Source organism: Panthera pardus, unplaced genomic scaffold (genome assembly GCF_024362965.1).
Source record: "Panthera pardus isolate Hobbes unplaced genomic scaffold, ASM2436296v1 HiC_scaffold_11, whole genome shotgun sequence".
Taxonomy (NCBI): Eukaryota; Metazoa; Chordata; class Mammalia; order Carnivora; family Felidae; genus Panthera; species Panthera pardus.
The window spans coordinates 15,517,841-15,535,367 of record NW_026526666.1 but is presented as its reverse complement, the minus strand read 5'-3'; the positions used below and the strand labels follow the sequence as shown (position 1 = coordinate 15,535,367).

Sequence of the window (17,527 nt, the reverse complement as noted above, 5' to 3'; positions counted from 1 at the left end):
TGGCTGTGCAGAGTCTGCTTGGGATTCTTTCTCTCTGCCTCTACCCCGCTCATGCGCTTTCTCTCTCTCTCTCTCTCTCTCTCTCTCTCTCTCTCTCTCTCTCTCTCTCTTTCTCTCTCTCTCTCAATATAAATAAATAAACATAAAAAGAAAAAACTTAAAAAAAAAGAACAAGGTATATTTCAAAGGCTCTTGTGTGATTTCTCTTTAACCAGCCCACCCAAATCATATTCATTCCTGCTTAATCTAACTTTGGGTATGCCTTAGTCTGCTTCAAAGAGGAGGGCTAACATCTTTTCACTGTTTTAAATAATGTTCACAGCCTCCCAACTGTATCCAAACCAATTCCTACATTTTTTTTTCTTTCTGCCTCTGAATCTGAAAGCCCCAGAAGGCACAGCTCACACATGTTGCTTGCTAGCCTCTTGATTTCGGGCTGACTAGCTCACCTCTCTCCTGAGACACATCTATGCTTTTCTTAGAAGACTTAAAATGTCCTTCTCTATACCTGCAATGACTTTATTTCCCCTTTTCAAATCATCCACTCTGGATTGTTTTCATCCCTACACCTTTTTATTAACCTATTAAGAAAAGATTCCCTTGGATGTTAAGAAAGAACTGAGTAACTTTACCTTCTGCATCATGTTTGAAGTTTAGGTTTGGTAAAAGTTACGTTGCACAGAATTATTTAAATTACTTATGAGCTAGTCTAGCTTTCCTGTCTTACCAAAACATTTTCCTCAGAACACGCTTTGTCCCTCTTTCTCTTCATTAAAGAAAAATGAGCAAATAGATCTTCTTTTCAATGGGTAAGCAGTTGTTTTTTCTGTGTAAGGAACTGTAGGTGGGAAAGATGATTTTTTTTTAATCGACAGGTATTTATTAAGCCCCAAAGAAGATAGAAACAATTTTTTTATTCAAATATTGTTTAATGTTTATTTATTTTTGAGAGAGAGGCAGAGCACAATCAGGGGAGAGGCAGAGAGAGAGGAAGACAGAGAATCTGAAGCAGGCTCCAGGCTCTGAGCTGTCAGCACAGAGCCCGAGGAGGGGCTCCAACTCACAAACTGTGAGATCATGACCTGAGCCAAAGTCAGATGCTTCACCAACTGAGCCACCCAGGTGCCCCAGAAGCTAGAAATTATTAATGATTAAAGTGAACTAGAAGACACAAGAACATACCCCATGTGAAGTTACATTATCCAAGGAATACATTGACCTACAAAAATAAACACCATTCCTGTGGCTTTCCCAGTCTATGTTTTTATTGCAGGACTTTGAACAGAGCCCACACTTACAAAACTCTTAATAATAATCATTGAGCTGAATGATCTCTCATGCTCACAACAGCCCTATGAGATGGCTTCTGTTACAGATGAAAAAATAGAGGCTCAGAAATTCAGCCATGAGTGGTGATGTCAGTATTCGAACGTAGGCTTTTGGACAAAACCAAAGTAAACAGTTAAACACTAAATTTTGCAGTTCAAATTTTGGATGTCTCGGGACTTTATCAATGGGAAAGGACAATGTGAACTGCAATGGGTCACCAATGACTTTATTGAAAAGATATGCTTATGACCCATCTATAATTGTAACCCCTTGTCTGTTTGGAACCTTGTTAATGTACTTTAGGACACTTAAATGTTTGGTCCCTGATGCAGTAGCAAGTACATTTTTGAAAATTAGCAGTCATTTTTACTTGGAGCTTGGCATCCCTAAATGACTCCTGTCATCATTCTGCACATTCTCTTGATTCCATAATGTTGTTTTCCTCACCTTGAATTTATTGACACCAATTCATTTTGCTTTGACACTGGCATTAACAGGGAAATGGCTTTGCTTCATCCAATTATAAAATCACCTCCCAAGACTTCGTTCGACATTGTCAGGAGGTGGTTATGGTGACAGCAAGGCCACAACAGACAAGAGTGAATTACAGTGATTCTCAGGGAAAAAAAAAAAAATCATTAAGAAAAGTTACTGCTGTGTGATTTCAGTAGCTATTTTTCATACTTAAATATCCCTGCTGTTTAAAAATCCTAAGAGGGCTTAGACCATATTTAGAACACTCCTGCCAAATATATATAGGAAAAATTAAGTCTCTAAGGAGTCATTTAGCTATAGCTTGACAAACAGGAACCTCAAATTATATTTTAGCTTTACACAGTGCTCAAAGGCATTGAAATTCTGTCTCAAAAAAAAAAAAAAAACATGCATGTGAATTAATGACACAATTATCTCCTCTCAGTCGCAGATAACTTGGATTCTTAATGCCAAATATCAAAGGCCTACTGTAGTATTGCTCTACCTTCTCCTCAGAATGTGGACTGTTTTACAGATTTGCCTTCAGCATGGAATGAGGCTATATGGATTGTCTTTCACAATTCCCTCATCATTTCAAAGAACACCAAATCCTTTTACCTGCATTCTTCCATATGCCTGTGATGGTGTATCACCTCCATCCTAGTTCCACATAGAACAGTTCCATCTGGATGTTTTTTTAGCCTATGTTCCGAATTTGTCTAGTCACCTTCCAATCAAAACAAAACAAAACAAAACAAAACAAAAAGAGGGGCGCCTGGGTGGTTCAGTCGGTTGGGCGTCTGACTTCAGCTCAGGTCATGATCTCACGGTTCGAGAGTTCGAGCCCGGCCTTGGGCTCTGTGCTGACAGCTCAGAGCCTGGAGCCTGCTTCAGATTCTGTGTTTCCCTCTCTCTCGGACCCTCCCCTGCTCGCACTCTGTCTCTCTCTCTCAAAAATAAATAAACATTAAAACAAAATTATAAAAAAAAAAAAAAAATGGAAAGCCACTAATTTCCTTCAGGGCCATGTCTTTTCCACCTTTGGGTTACTCACATGCCAAGATGATACTAAGGGCCAATACATTTTGCCTAATGAAAATTGAAGGGGGGTGCTTCTGATGACTGAGCTCAGGTGGCCACTCTTGCTTCTTCACCTCCCTCCATCCCTTCCCCAGGCATAAACTGTATCATCGAAGGAAGAAACCCCAAATAAGTCACCATGCCTTTCCTTCTAGTGTTCTCCATCAGGAAAGCAGGAAAGGTCTGACCAGTCATGGTATGCAGGCTGAGCTGGAATGTCAAAGCTGCTCAGCACTTTTGCCAGGTGTCCCCTGTTAGCTTCCTGTCTTACTTCCCTGTCCTACTCCCTACCAAATATTCCAGCCCTACCTTCAATGTCTCGCTTTACCTCTCTCTGTCTCCTTGAGCTCAGGAGCTAGTCTTACCTCCTACTGCCCAGAAACAAAATGAGGCCATTAAGGGAAAGTTACCTCCACTTCCCATTCCAGCCAATAAGCTTTATATGCATGTGTATCAATATCTATCTACCAATCTACTTGTCTGTCTACTAAAATAGATATATGCCCACTGTTCAGAAAAAGGCAGAGAACAAAAGACACATTGTATTTACATGTTCAGTAAATAATTTATCGGGCATCAGTTTGGTGCCAGGGACAGTGCCCATTACTGACTTATAACCACAGTGAGCATGTTAGATGTGGTGCAGACACATACGAGGGGAGCCCATAAGTGTCTCCCACAGGTTCAAGGCACATGAAATATGTTTTCTTCCAGGGCAGTTAAGCTGGACTCTGAGCCCCTATACTGGGATGGTAGTAGAGAATTCAGTTACAGTCATCACTGTGATCTGCCAATACAAGAATGCCCATGCATTTCATATCATCTGCACCAGTTAGCAGTGAGCAGGCCCTCAGGCTACAGATCCCTTTAACCCCAAGGGTTCTACAGCTTCCATCCATACCTGGCACTGTTTAGTCTTTGGCAAGGCAAGGAATCTCAGTGCTTGGGGCCTTATTTTTTTTTTTAATATAATTTATTGTCAAGTTATCTACCATACAGTGTATACAGTGTGCTCTTGTTTTCAGGGTAGATTCCCATGATTCATCGCTTACATACAACACCCAGTGCTCATCCCAACAAGTACCCTCCTCAACGCCCATCTCCTATTTTCCCCTTCCCCCCATCAACCCTCAGTTTGTTCTCTGTATTTAAGAGTCTCTTATGGTTTGCCTCCCTTTTGAAACTATTTTTTCCCCTTCCCTCCTCTCATGGTCTTCCGTTAAGTTTCTCAAATTCCACACATGAGTGAAAACATTTGCGGCCTTCTTAGGATTGTGGGACTGTGTAGGAACTCTTTTTTCTTTTATGAGATAATTTGTTTTTGTAGTTTCAACTTTTTATTTAAATCCCAGTTAGTTAACATACTCCGAGATAATTTTTGGAGACATTTAAGATAACCAGCAGTTTGACTAGAAATATATATGAATAGCACAAATACTGAAATGTGGCAAAATTTGGTCACACGGATCATTTCTTACATGAATCACCTTTATCATCTCTGTAAAAGATGCCTTTTATGTTCTCAAGTAACAATAGCTCCTTTTATTAACATTTTTAATACTTTCAAAGGACTATATATTCTAGACATTTTGCAAAAAGTGAAAAGTCTAAAGATGAAAATTAAAATTACTAAAATCACCCATACTCCCACCAGCCAGAGATAAACACTGGTCGCATTTTGGTACAGTTTGTTCTAGTACTTCTTCTAAGGTCTGTATTACATAGGGCACGTGTAGGGGTGTATGTCTGTGCTTATGGAGATCATGCTGGATAAACATTTGTGCTGCTTTTCCTCCTGACATAGCGTCATGCCCTTTGAAATGGTGGTTTAGACCCTGATGTGTGTTGCATCGTGTGTGACTAAGCCTCCCAACAGGAGCCATCTTTCACCTCGGGCAAAAGAGTAGAGGCTGCACCTTTTTATTAAACTAGACAAGTGTGTTTTCTGATACCAGATGAGAAACTGTGTGATTTCTCAGCACGGTCTTTTGAGCACCTTGCCTGTGTCTCTGTCTGAAGGTGTTGACCTAAATAGGATTTCAATACATCATTAGTGATCGCTTTGGGAAAAGATACCCAGCCTTTGGCTTGTGGGATTCTCAGTGAATTAATTCTTTCTCAACATCAGCGGAGGGGTTTTTTTGGAGGGGGTGGTTGCAGAAGCTGAAAACTTGGGGGGTGTTTGGGCAGCGCCTCTCGCTCCTGCATTGGAGTCATCTGTGATTTCTCTCACGCTGGCTGTGTTGCTGCAAGCTGCAAACATAGGCTCCTTCAAAATGAACGTGGCTGTTTTTATGATGTTTTGAGCAGTGTTTCCTTGAACTGGACAAGAGCAAGTGTCACTCCCATAATCAGTGCCTTGAGATTAGATGAATATGAATAGAACGGCTTCTCTCTGATGTCAGAACCTGCTGTACTTCATTACCCACACATGTCTGAGCACCCAGCTGACAGCTCCCACATTGTTCCCGACGGCCCCTTCAGCTCTGCTCCTTGGCCTCATTACACCGAAACCAAGTAGACTGGATGCTGTCACATGGGCATTTTGCCACCAGCACCACTGTCCCCAGATGGATAGAGATGCAGCACACAGGGTAGGCTGATAGCAGGAAGGCAAAAATGTTTCCAATGGATGGCCCCCACGTTGCAGTCTAGCTCCTGGTTTGCATCTGTATCTATCCCTGCCTCACCAAAGCAGAGGCTAAAGGTGGGCTGTGGGGTGGTACCCTCCCTGTTCCCCTGAAAACACACCTTCTGTACTCTGATCAGTACCCGAGAAGGTACATTGTGAGTACACAAGTCACCTTTGAACAGACGGGAACTGTGCACCCAAGCCAACTCACAGAACTGTTGTGGAGTACACAACAGTTGGATATAAATAAATATTCAAGGACTGCACATTTGACCCCACAGGGGACACATAGATGCATCTTTGAGGGAGGACATTTGCTTCCATTTTCACTTCAGTGCCTTGAATTGAATAGGTAGTGATGAAATCCTCATCTGGCAGAGACAGGAGCAACAGCTCACTCTTCAACCCAGGCTTCTAACACTTGGAAGGGATTGGAAAGGTACTGAACATTAACAAAGTATACTTAGGTTATGTTTTATATTTTTTTAAACCACCTCCACATAACTTATCTTGAGGGTCCCAACAACTGTGAGGTGGGTGAACAGGACAAGCGTTATTACTCTTGCTTCAGAAATGAAGAAAGAGAGCCACAAAGAGGTTAAATGATTTCCCCAATTCACGCAGCCCATTAACTACAGAGACCAGTCTTGAATCACAAGTTCTCTTTGCCTCATTCTCTTCATACCATCTCATGCTTATAGTACAAGTCAGGAGAAAAATTATTCCTGCACTAGACAAGACTGACAAGCAAAACCAGTCAAGCAAAAAAAGCCACCTGAGTCATCACCAGGACTAATACTGGAGACGTCCAACAATCATCACGTATTTCATCAAAAAGAAGAGGAATTCCTCACTTTTTGCCTTTTCAGACAATAGGCTTACCATGATAATATGCATGCAAATCATAAAGTTCAAGAGAACTTTAGAAATACCTATGTCAAACTCTTCCCCTAACTCTGTAGCTGTCATCAGAATGTAAGCTCCCCAGAAGCAGCTGCATTGTCCACCTGGCTCCCGCTATGTGCCCATCGTCGAGAACAGTGACTGGTGGGATGATGGATGGATGGATGGATGGATGGATGGATGGATGGATGGATGGATGGTTGGATGGATGTGTGGATGGATGGATGTGTGGATGGATGTGTGGATGGATGGATGGATGGATGTGTGGATGGATGGGTGGATGGATGGATGGATGGATGGATGGGTGGATGTCACTAAGTGGCTTCATGATATGTCCAAAGCCTCACAGCATAATTATGGCTAGTCAGACCCAAAACTCATGTTTCATGCCTCTTAATGTTTTCTCCACCATACATCTACCAGTCATAGCCAGACACAAGTGAGAAGAGATGGAGGGAAATGCAGTTAGAGTACCCAGAATTCAAAAAAAGCCCATTAGACCATGGTCTGCAAAGTTTTTTCTATACCCCAGGAGCTAACCTGTAGGTTCAGTTTTATAGCTCCCAGCTCACAAGTTAGTATAACAGCCACCAAGGCTGAATAAATGGGTCATAATCATAGCTCTTCATCTCCCTGCCACAAAATCTCAAATGTCTAAATCAGAATTGAATGTTTCACACATGCCTTTGTTATTAGCCTGTTTGGTAGAGGTTATTCACTCTTTGACGTTTCTTTGAAAAGGACGGGAACAATTTGGAACATCTTTCCCTCGGCAATCCTGGGCTTGTTTCAGGTGGTGAAGGTAGAGGTCACTTTATTAATACAACCATCAAGGAAGGCTGTCATGGCAACGCATTGCATCGATCCCTTGAAGTGCCTGAGACAAAGCCAAAAAGAGAAACTTTCAAGTCTATAAATACAGACCCAGCATTGCTCAAGCATAGCAACTCACTGACAGGGTGAACCTAAATGTATAGCTTTGAACAAGACCCAAACAGAGAAAAGAAAACTTCCCTTTTGTAATGTAATGGATCATCATGACCATAACGGGAATAAGTGACCCTTCAGGTCAGAAAAGAAAAGAAGACTAGAGCAAGCAGCAGCATTAAGTTCTGGCTGGTGCCCATTTTGAGCATAGGGATCCTTCTCTATGTCTGCTTTTCCATTCCTTCCAGAAAGGACTAATAGAGGGAAAAGGAATCAAACTCTCATAATGCACATTTTGACAAGAGATTGCAGTTGGGGAATAGGAAATGTGTATGACAAGGAACCTACAAAAAAGTTAAAGAATTGAATAATTTGGGGGTGCCTGGGTGGCTCAGTGAGTTAAGCATCCAACTTTGGCTCAGGTCATGATCTCGCGGTTTGTGAGTTTGAGCCCTGCATTGCTTTCTGCTGTCAGCACAGAGCCCAATTCAGATCCTCTGCCTGCCCCTCTCTCTCCACCCCTCCCCTGCCCCCTCTTTCTCAAAAAAAACAACAACAACAACAACAACAACAACAAAAAACTTAAAAAAATTGAATAGTTAACTACATCCCAGTGACTCATTATTCAAGCTAGAAAAAAAATAAGTAGCAAAAAAGGGAGGAAGAAATGCTGCGCATTCCTGTTTTTTCACTTTGAAAATTCTGAGTGTTCTTAGAAACTCATAGCAATTGTGGAAGCCTATTTATCTACCATTGTAGCTTGCTTACTGAAGGTGTGATCAGAGCTATTATAACACCTTGCCAACCACAAACTTTCCACCAGGATTCCACACTTCATCTTTTAGCCGTGTAACTGTTCGGGTCTAACATTAATATTGTAACCTTTCTATCAAGGGCCACAGATCATTTGGGTCACTCTACTTGAAAGCATTCCTGATATTGAAATGTCAGGGGGTTATAGATTATATGGTGTGATATTGGACACACCATACATGAATTATTTTTATCAATTGTAAAATTATCCTTCAGAATATGGCCAAACTATTACCAAAGAAGGATTAGCTTATCCAGTATTTAAGGATATCATAATAAAAGGTATCATAATAAAAACAATGGTGTCTAACAAATAGCAATTTGCATCCAATACTGGATCAAGTGTTGGAAAAGGGATTGAAAAACAAACCTTCCCTGTTTACCGAGGTCACACACTCTTAGATTATCAATAGCGGTAAGGAAAAAATCAGAACATGTTTAATGTAAATACTTCCCAAAATAAGGACAAATCCACACAGAAGGGCACCAAGTAAAGGAAGTGATAACTGCAAAAACTCCCCGGTTGGATTTTTAATCTGCAGTGACATGCCAGACAAGATGGCGATGATGACAGGACTGTAAATGGCTGTTCATCCTCATGCCAGTTCTATCAGCTGGTGGTGGATGCCTGAAACCTTATGTTGCAAGAAATCCGGAAGTGTGATGCAAGAGAGTGCCATGGATAAGTAGCTATGTCTTCTCCATGGAGGAAGAGGAAATGGCAGCATATGCAGCATATTTGCTGTTCCCAAACCAGACCTCTGCTATTTTTGGTTATATTTATGTCTGAGCTGATTGGTATTTGGGGCTCTCCTAGAATGCGGTAGAAGTCTAGAAGATGTGAGATTCGATCCTGTCAACAAACACCTCAACCTAGGCACAGTGTGGTCTGACAGCAGAACAGCCGACAATACAATATGAAGGTCAATACAAGTGACAACCTACTGAGGATTACAGAGGTGAATTATATTGTCTTGAGGAGCACAGGGTGCACACTGTACACCACCATTTACTGCTTTTCTCCTGAATGTTCTATTCTATGTAAAGAGCAGTAATCTGCAAATCAAGAGACCTGATTTAGCTCTAGTTCTTCCCTAAATTGCATTTGGTTTCCTCATCTAGAACTTGCCTAGTTTCTGGAGTCTCCTCAAGCTCTGATTTTACTGTTTCTAACAGGGCAAAGTAGAACAAATTACATGACAAGGCTGATTTTGGTTCCTCTCTCCTACTCTTTAATTATGTACAGCACTCAAGGGTCTGTCTTAGATCCCAAGCTTCTGTATTTACTCCCCTCCAAGGATAATCCACTCTTACATTTCAACTTCAAGTACTTATAGTTGCCTCTAACTCCCGAGCTGCACACCTACAAACTCAAAATCCTCTGTGACCTAGAATCACCAAGACATCTTCATTCTCCTTTGCCCAGTATGTGTAAAGACAACTCCTCCTCATTGCCTGGCTGACACCCCCATTCAGAAATTCATCATGTTACCATCAGCGTTAATTGAAGAGAGATTCTTTGTTGTGGGGGCTGTCCTGTGCATTGAGGGATATTTAGCAGCCTCTCTGGCCTCTGTCCGGTAGCGGGCCCTGAGATGTGACAGCCAAACATCTGTAGACATCGTCAAGTGTCTGCAGGGAGACAATGTCATCCACTGTGGAAAACCACTGCTTTAGACTGACAACCAAAGACCTCGGTGAAATGTTAGCTCTTTAAATTTCTTCAATCCTTTTTTAAATTATTCTGAAATCCCTTCTTACCAGATTCAATCAAGAATCAAATGCTTATTTTTAAATTTCTTTCACCCAACTCAAAGTGCCCTTCCTCTCATACTCTGCCAGTCTGTTTATCCCTAGACAGAGTCAACCACAGCAGGAAAACTTCTAGGCTTAATTTTATACCCTCATATGATCACTGCATTTTGTTGACATCTTTTCTTCTCAGAACGCTTCATGATCTTTCATTCTCTTCCTATGACCTAAATGCTGATATTCTTCAGTTTTCCAACTGGTTCCTTCATTTCTCCTTGCTGTGTATTCCACCAAGATCAGGTCTTGGTGATGACCACCATCACTCCTGCTCCAAACCTGTATCTCCAAGATGACCCACCTCCTGAATGGTTAATTAATTTTTCCAACTAATAACAAGACCCCTAAAGAAGAGCCTACAGACCCCTCAGAGTCAATAGGTCCAAGAAAAGTGCATTTTCATCCCTGACCAAAGTCTTCCTCCAGTCTACATTTCTTAATAAATTACATTATAATGCATCCAAATACTGAAAATTACCCATTTCAAATCACCTATGTCCAAATCTTCCCCTTCTCTCTCCCCAGTGCTCTAACCAGACCAAGCCCATTGTACTGAAGCATCTGGGTTGCATGGCTGGCTCCATGCAAAGGTCAGCCTCCAGTCTGTCCTTTCTCTGGCCAAGCCTCATCTGTCTATTTCCCCCTTAAAACCCTGCCCTGGTCATAGGTCTTTGATGGCTCCCCATTGCCTGTTATTTAAACGCTGTGTTGTGTGTTATGTAGAGCTTACACAGTCATCAGGCCACAACCTACCTTTCTAGTCTCCATTTTCCCTGTGCACATCCAACATTCCAGCCACTGCAGTCCACTCACCATTCACTAGCGTGTCCCATGCATCTCTCACTCAGGCTCCTGTCAGGAAACTGAAACCACACTAGGCATTTTGACAGAATTTATCAAAGGAAATCATTAAACAGGTGTTTTGGAATTTAGAAATGAGAGCCCCTGAAGTCACTCAGAGATAGTAACTGTGTAAGCAGGGAGCAGCACCACTCCCAGGCAGAGGGCTTACAGGCAAGGGGATGGGTTATTAGAAACTAGAAGTATAGGGGGAGACCGCACAGACATGGGACGTGCATCTCTGAGGAGATGTAATGCCTGGCTGCTCCTAGTACCTCTGCAACATGGGCAAGGGCCCCTTGGAGCTAAGCTCAAACCTCTAGGGAAGGAATGCTGCTGGGTTGGTGCAGGGACCTTCTAAGGGTGAGATAAAGCTGGTTCTGAGTAAAGCTATGCACTGGGACCAAATGCTGCTATTGGGATGAAGGGCCATGGTGGGGCAACAATGTTAGGAAGAGCCATCAAATGGGAAAAGGGAAATCTCTTCACCTTCTCCAGTGCCTCTAGTGCCCCCTGTTGGTGGAAGCCAGGAGACAATTTGGAGAAGGAAGGGTGGGTTTAGAGTTGAGAGACAATTGCTTAATGACCAGCACTCTGCACTTCCCTGTCTCCTTATCCATACTCATACAGCTTCCCCATCCATAATGCTCTTCCAACCAATATCTGCCTGGAGTACACCATTGTTTAAATACAATCTCCTTTCTAATCTTCTCTAATTTTCCCCCAAATAATTATTTCCACTAGCATTTTGCAAATATTTCCTTTCTAGTCTTCTTTGGTCTCACAGTTACTTGTGTATGTTCATTTTATTTGTTTTCTGCCAAACTGTGAACTTCTTTAGGGCAGGTAGAGTTACAACCATAGAACGGAGCAGGGTGCCTGGCACACAACAGATGTTGGCTGAGATGGATGGAATCAATAAAGGCATGTCAATGAAATTAATATTAGATCACTTCTTGTACATATTTTATCTTCCCAACCAGACTTGAACTCCATAAGAGCAGAGTTCACGCTTTATAATATTTTTTTAAAACTTTTGCATGGTGTTCAGTACAAGGCTTCATATGCTGAAGAAGAGCTCAGTGATATTTGTTAACCACCTAGTTTATTCGTTAAGCATCACAAATTTGGTTCAAAAAGACATGAAGTTGGAGAATAGATGTATGAAGAGCAGGTAAGATCTGTAGTTAGGTTTAGACGTGCTTCTAGCACATGACTCCAACAAAGTGCTGTTCATACGCTGAAGTTCTGTGTTTGTTGAATAGCACAATCGGGAGACTAAATGTAAAATGTCTTATAGTGAATTGTAAAGTGATGAAATATATTCTAGGTTTGATTTCTTTTCTGTTTACCTCCTACAGAAAAATAGATATCCCCAATTCACGGTATTATGAATCCTGGGTTACATCTCTTCCTTGCATATTTATTGAATTTCTCACACTTCCCAACATCAACTAGCAGATTATTTAAATGTAGGAAAGGTATTGAATCTGAACTTAATCACCAGCTTCTTGAAAAAAGAAAAAAAAGAAATAAAGAAAGAAACCTCTGTTCAACTGATTTACATTCAAGTCCAAGAAGAAAAATAGCTTTTTTTTTTTAAGGGGAGCAATATTTAATTAACTATTGATTTCTTCTCAATTATTCAAGGCAAGCAATTATCGATATTGATGGAACAGATATTTCCCTACCTCCAGTGCCCAAATGAAAGGAAATATCCCATTCAGCAATCTGCTGCCTGGAACAAGAAATGCTGAGAATCTTTAACTTTAAATGGAAACAGTTATTTGGATCTGTTTATTCCATGTTGCCCCAATTAAACAGATATTTCCTGAAGTGTAAGCAAAACAAAATCCTGAAAACCTAGGTATGCTTCTCAAATTAACAACAACCATCTCTGACCATGGGTGTAACCATTCTACCCTTGTAGATTTTGCCTCGCAGCCACAGATCTTGGCATTTTTTTAACCATGACACATAAAATACCATCATTTGGGTCTAATATTCAAGATTTCTACCACCCAATGAGAGGTAGCTTAAATAATCATTAGAACCCCTGAGACACTACCGTGTATATCAATATTTTGAGCCTCAAGGATTTGGTAGGCCTTAATAGTCACTTCTGACATTTACAGACAGCAAATGTGGGTACATTTGAAAATTATACCAGTGAGTGATGCAGCTGCCTTAGAGGTTGCCAAAGAGTTACTGTGGAAGAAGGTAAAAGAAGGCCTTGTTTAGGGCACTTTGTTATGAACTCTGTGAGTGTCCGCTACCATCATTCCTCAGCTCATTTGCACACAGGGCATTAGCACATTTGTGTGTAAGAAGCTTCTTTTGAAGGTGACATGACTGCTGAACATGATTAATGGACAAGCAACATTCTCTATTGAATTACTACTTGGGAGGTTTTTTTTTTTTAATACTTTGCATTTGATAGTAATATTAAGTGTGTGTGTGCGTGCGTGTGTGTGTGTGTGTGTGTGTGTATGTGTGTGTCTGTGTTTAATTCACCTGGTACCCCTGGGGAAATTTGACCATGACATTTTTTAAAAATGAAAAATGTTATAATTTATAAGAATCTATTTTTTCTGCTCTGCCCCTACCCCCAACTCCAGAGTGGTTCTATATATTAAGTGCTTAAGCAGCATATGTTGCTGGGAAGTGTTCTTGGCTTTTACTCTTTGTTATTATTTTAATTTCCCTGGGTCCTATTTAACATTCTGCTAAATCAGTGAAACCTTGATTATCTAAAAGAATAGGAGACATGGAATTAATGAGGATAACCAGAACTTTGAAATAAGTAATTATTAGAGATGAAAATTACATGACAGGGACCATGAATGAATTGCAGTATCTGGAATTGCTTGCTTGATTTATTCAAACGGATTCTATTAATTGATGGACAGAGTGAAATTTTGGTAATCAGGGTTTCATCACCGCATTTTTTACTATTCGGGGAAATCAAGGTAACCTTGGACTCTATTTCCCATATTTATATGGCGATGAATATCCTAATAGGGCTGTCAGGGGTAAATATGACCGCTCGTCCTCCCTCTCCTCCCACAAAACCACTTTCTCTCTTCTGATCTGGCTGCCCGCCTGCCTGGAGCATGCTGCCTGTCCCCTGACCGGTCCCCTCTCCCCTCTTGCTTCCCTGTTGGCTCGGTCTTCCTGCATGCAGTGGCTGGAATCACCTGCAGGGAGAATGGCCCACCCCTTAGAGGTTCTTGGTCATTTCAGCAATACTGCTTTGCATTTTAACTTCCATTCACCTGGCTTTAAAACTCTGCATTCTTGTACGGGGCACTCGCTCTTTAAAAACCCGGGAGGTCACAACAGGTCCCAGTTCTATGAAGAGAAGATACTGCCAAACCAGGAGTATTACATTCCTTCGTATTCGATAGCCTGAAATGGACAATGATACCATCCAGGATAGCAGCAAAAATCTATACGAAAAGGACAAATATGATAATTTAAAAAAAAAAAAAAAAGGCAGCGGACTACATTCGTTTGGAAACTGGAGTCACATGCTTAGTTTGTGGAGGGGAGGGGGGAAGCACAAGATCGATAGAGATTTTTTTAAGCTGAAAAACACGATGTACTAGATGAACTTAAATTGATTCTGCTTCTCCTCCCCGCGCCCCGCCCCACCCCCACCCCTCGTTCTGCAGCGAATGTCTGCGACAACGAGCTCCTGCACTGCCAGAACGGAGGGACGTGCCACAACAACGTGCGCTGCCTGTGTCCGGCCGCGTACACGGGCATCCTGTGCGAGAAGCTGCGGTGCGAGGAGGCGGGCAGCTGCGGCTCCGACTCGGGCCAGGGGGCGCCCCCTCCCGGCTCCCCGGCGCTGCTGCTGCTGGCCGCGCTGCTGGGCACAGCCAGCCCCCTGCTGTTCTAGATGGGCCACCAGCCACCGGCCGGAGCGCGTGCCCGCCCGGGAGGGGGAGCCAACGCAACGCGAGCATTCGCTGCTAACATAGGAAACACACACTCAGACACCCCACTCAAACACCGTGTACAAACTAAGAAGGCCTAACTGAACTAAGCCATATTTATCAGCCGTGGACAGCACATCCCGAGTCAAGACTGTTACTTTCTGACTCCAGAGGAATTGGCAGCTGTTGATACCATCACCGCAAATCACATTGCCAGCTGCAGAGCATTATTGCCGATCGGAAAGGCTGTGACAGCCCCTGAAACAGGAAGGACAACAAACAAATCAAGCAACCTAAAAACATTCGCTACTCGCCCGCGGGGTGCCCCAGCACCACTGGCCCGGTGTGTGGACCAACCAAATAGAAGCATTCTTTGCTGGCAGTGCACTGTGGGTATAAGGAAATCTGTTACAAGCTGCCATATTGGCCTGCTTCAGTCCCTGAACCCCTTCCAACCTGTGCTTTAGTGAACGTTGCTCTGTAACCCTTGTTGGTTGAAAGATTTCTTTGTCTGATGTTAGTAATGCACATGTGTAACAACCCCCTCCAAAAGCTCAAGCCAGTCATACCCTGTATATCTTAGCAGCACTGAGTTATCCCAGTGCAAGCACACATCCACTGTCCAAGAGTGGCTATAGGAAAAAAAGAAAAAAAAAAAAAAAAAAAAAAAAAGAAAGTGTATCTATCCTTTTGTATTCAAATGAAGTTATTTTTCTTGAAATACTGTAATATGTAGATTTTTTGTATTCTTGCCAATTTGTGTTACCAGACAATCTGTTGATGTATCTAATTCGAATCAGCAAAGACTGACATTTTATTTTGTCCTCTTCGGTTCTGTTTTGTTTCATTGTGCAGAGATCTCTCTGTAAGGGCAACGAACGTGCTGGCATCAAAGAATATCAGTTTACATATAATAACAAGTGTAATAAGATTCCACCAAAGGACATTCTAAGTGTTTTCTTGTTGCTTTAACACTGGAAGATTTAAAGAATAAAAATTCCTGCGTAAATGATTTCAGGAATTTGTATTGCAATTTCTTAAGATGAATGGAGCAGCCAGCGAGCAGTTCCACACTCACTTTACTGGTTTCTCTGTGGACTGAATACATTCAGCTGATGAATTTAGTACCCAGGAAGATGGATTGATGTTCACTAGCTTGGACAACTTCTGCAAAACATGAGACTATTTCCACTTGGGAAAAAATTATAACAGCAAAAAAAAAAAAAAAAAGTCTAAATGATTGCCAAGATTATGCCAAAGCCTGTTGGCAGAGTACTAAGAGACTTTGATTTTTTAAGTCATGCTATTTTCACAGATTGATGTGATCGTGTGACTCTAGGGATGCTGATCTATGTATCTTTGCAAATACAGTGTTTACATGGAGTATCATGAGAGAAAACCTGGAGAACCAGGAAATTCGCAGGGAATTTGAGTGATTAGCAATTTGAATATCTTCAGACTTAGTATTTAGAGGAAATATCAAAATATACAGCAGCAAGTAGACATGACTGCTGTTCCTGAGAATAAAGTTTGTTTTAAGTACCACCCGAGGTGTAATAAATTGTTTCTGCCTTTTATCAGGCCAATTACTGTGCAAGGCAGCAAGGGGAGGTGGGTGCGGGAGAACCTTCGAAAACTTTCACAGTGGCTCAAAGAGTGTGTGTTCCGTTCCCGGCACACTGTTGTCCTACAGGTTACAAGCGTGTTAGCAGCAGCATCTCCTGGAATCAAAAACAATTTTCAGCCCAAGCCAGAGTCTTAAGGACAACCAAGTCCTACCTGACTCGGCAGAGCAATAATCCATGATAGTGTTACGTTGGAAGCGGCTTCTAGTCTGAATTCTTTACCCTACCATGGGGCGGGGAGGGGGGTGTCTTCTGATAACCTGGGTAGAAACTAGATGAAGGAACATCATGTCTTACTGGTTTTGTTCCCAGAAAAGCCAATTCAAAAAAGGCAATAAAAGGTAAACAGGTAATGCCTGTGCTGCCTGCCACCCCATGTCTAAGTCGATTGAATGTTTGTTATTCAAACCAACAGTCTCTTTTGATGTAAGAAATAAGGAAAGATGGAAATAAATTAGAGCTCTGGGTTAGTGCCAGAAATTGGAGATTTACATTAGAAGCATAAACAGCAAATTATATTTCAGACTCACCAAAGAATACACATGAAAATGCTGATAACATACAGAGTTTGTGATTACTTCTAATGAGGTGGATTCCTCATATTAAAATTGGAATTTAGGTTGTCTTATAGTTTATTAGCACAAACCAAAGGCAGACTGTGTTATTTCTAGCAACGATGCACTTTATCATTATCCACTCATGGCTTTGTCACAGTGCTCAGGAATCAGACTCCACACATTTCAATACATGGGACTCCAAATCTAATTCTAAAATTTAATGAAGGCTTGATCTAAATCAGTTCATCTGCATTTTATCTTTATGAGGCTATAAGAATCTAAATTGATGAGGAATATCTTGCGTTCCATGTATTTAGATATAGTTTTCTGAATTTCCTGAAGTGATGTGATCTGCTTTTAATAAAAATTCACTTTTAGGTATATAACAAATGGAAATGAAATGTTCTTTTTAATCTGGATTCTCAAGTTCTTAAAGGGTTTATTCCTTTGAAGAAACCCCAACTCAGTGGATTTTTATTCATCTGCTGCTTTCCAGCATTCTTGCCATGTGGGTTCCACCTGCAATATTATGCCTTTGAGAACAGGATTGGGGTGAAAAGTGGGTACTGAGTTGTTCACATACTTAAGGTCCCAATT

General features: G+C 41.6%; 1 protein-coding gene across 12 annotated transcripts in view; it reads left to right on the top strand.

The window, feature by feature from the left end:
* The window catches only part of NTNG1 (netrin G1), a 333,701-nt gene extending 317,408 nt beyond the window's left edge, over positions 1-16,293 (top strand). For all 12 annotated transcript variants that reach the window (XM_019457677.2, XM_019457687.2, XM_019457683.2 and 9 more), the window contains one exon: positions 14,482-16,293. In XM_019457677.2, coding sequence (XP_019313222.1) covers positions 14,482-14,711 — 230 coding nt within the window. In that variant the 3' untranslated portion in view covers positions 14,712-16,293. The remainder of the gene's footprint in view (positions 1-14,481) is intronic.
* The last annotated feature ends 1,234 nt before the right edge of the window (positions 16,294-17,527 follow it).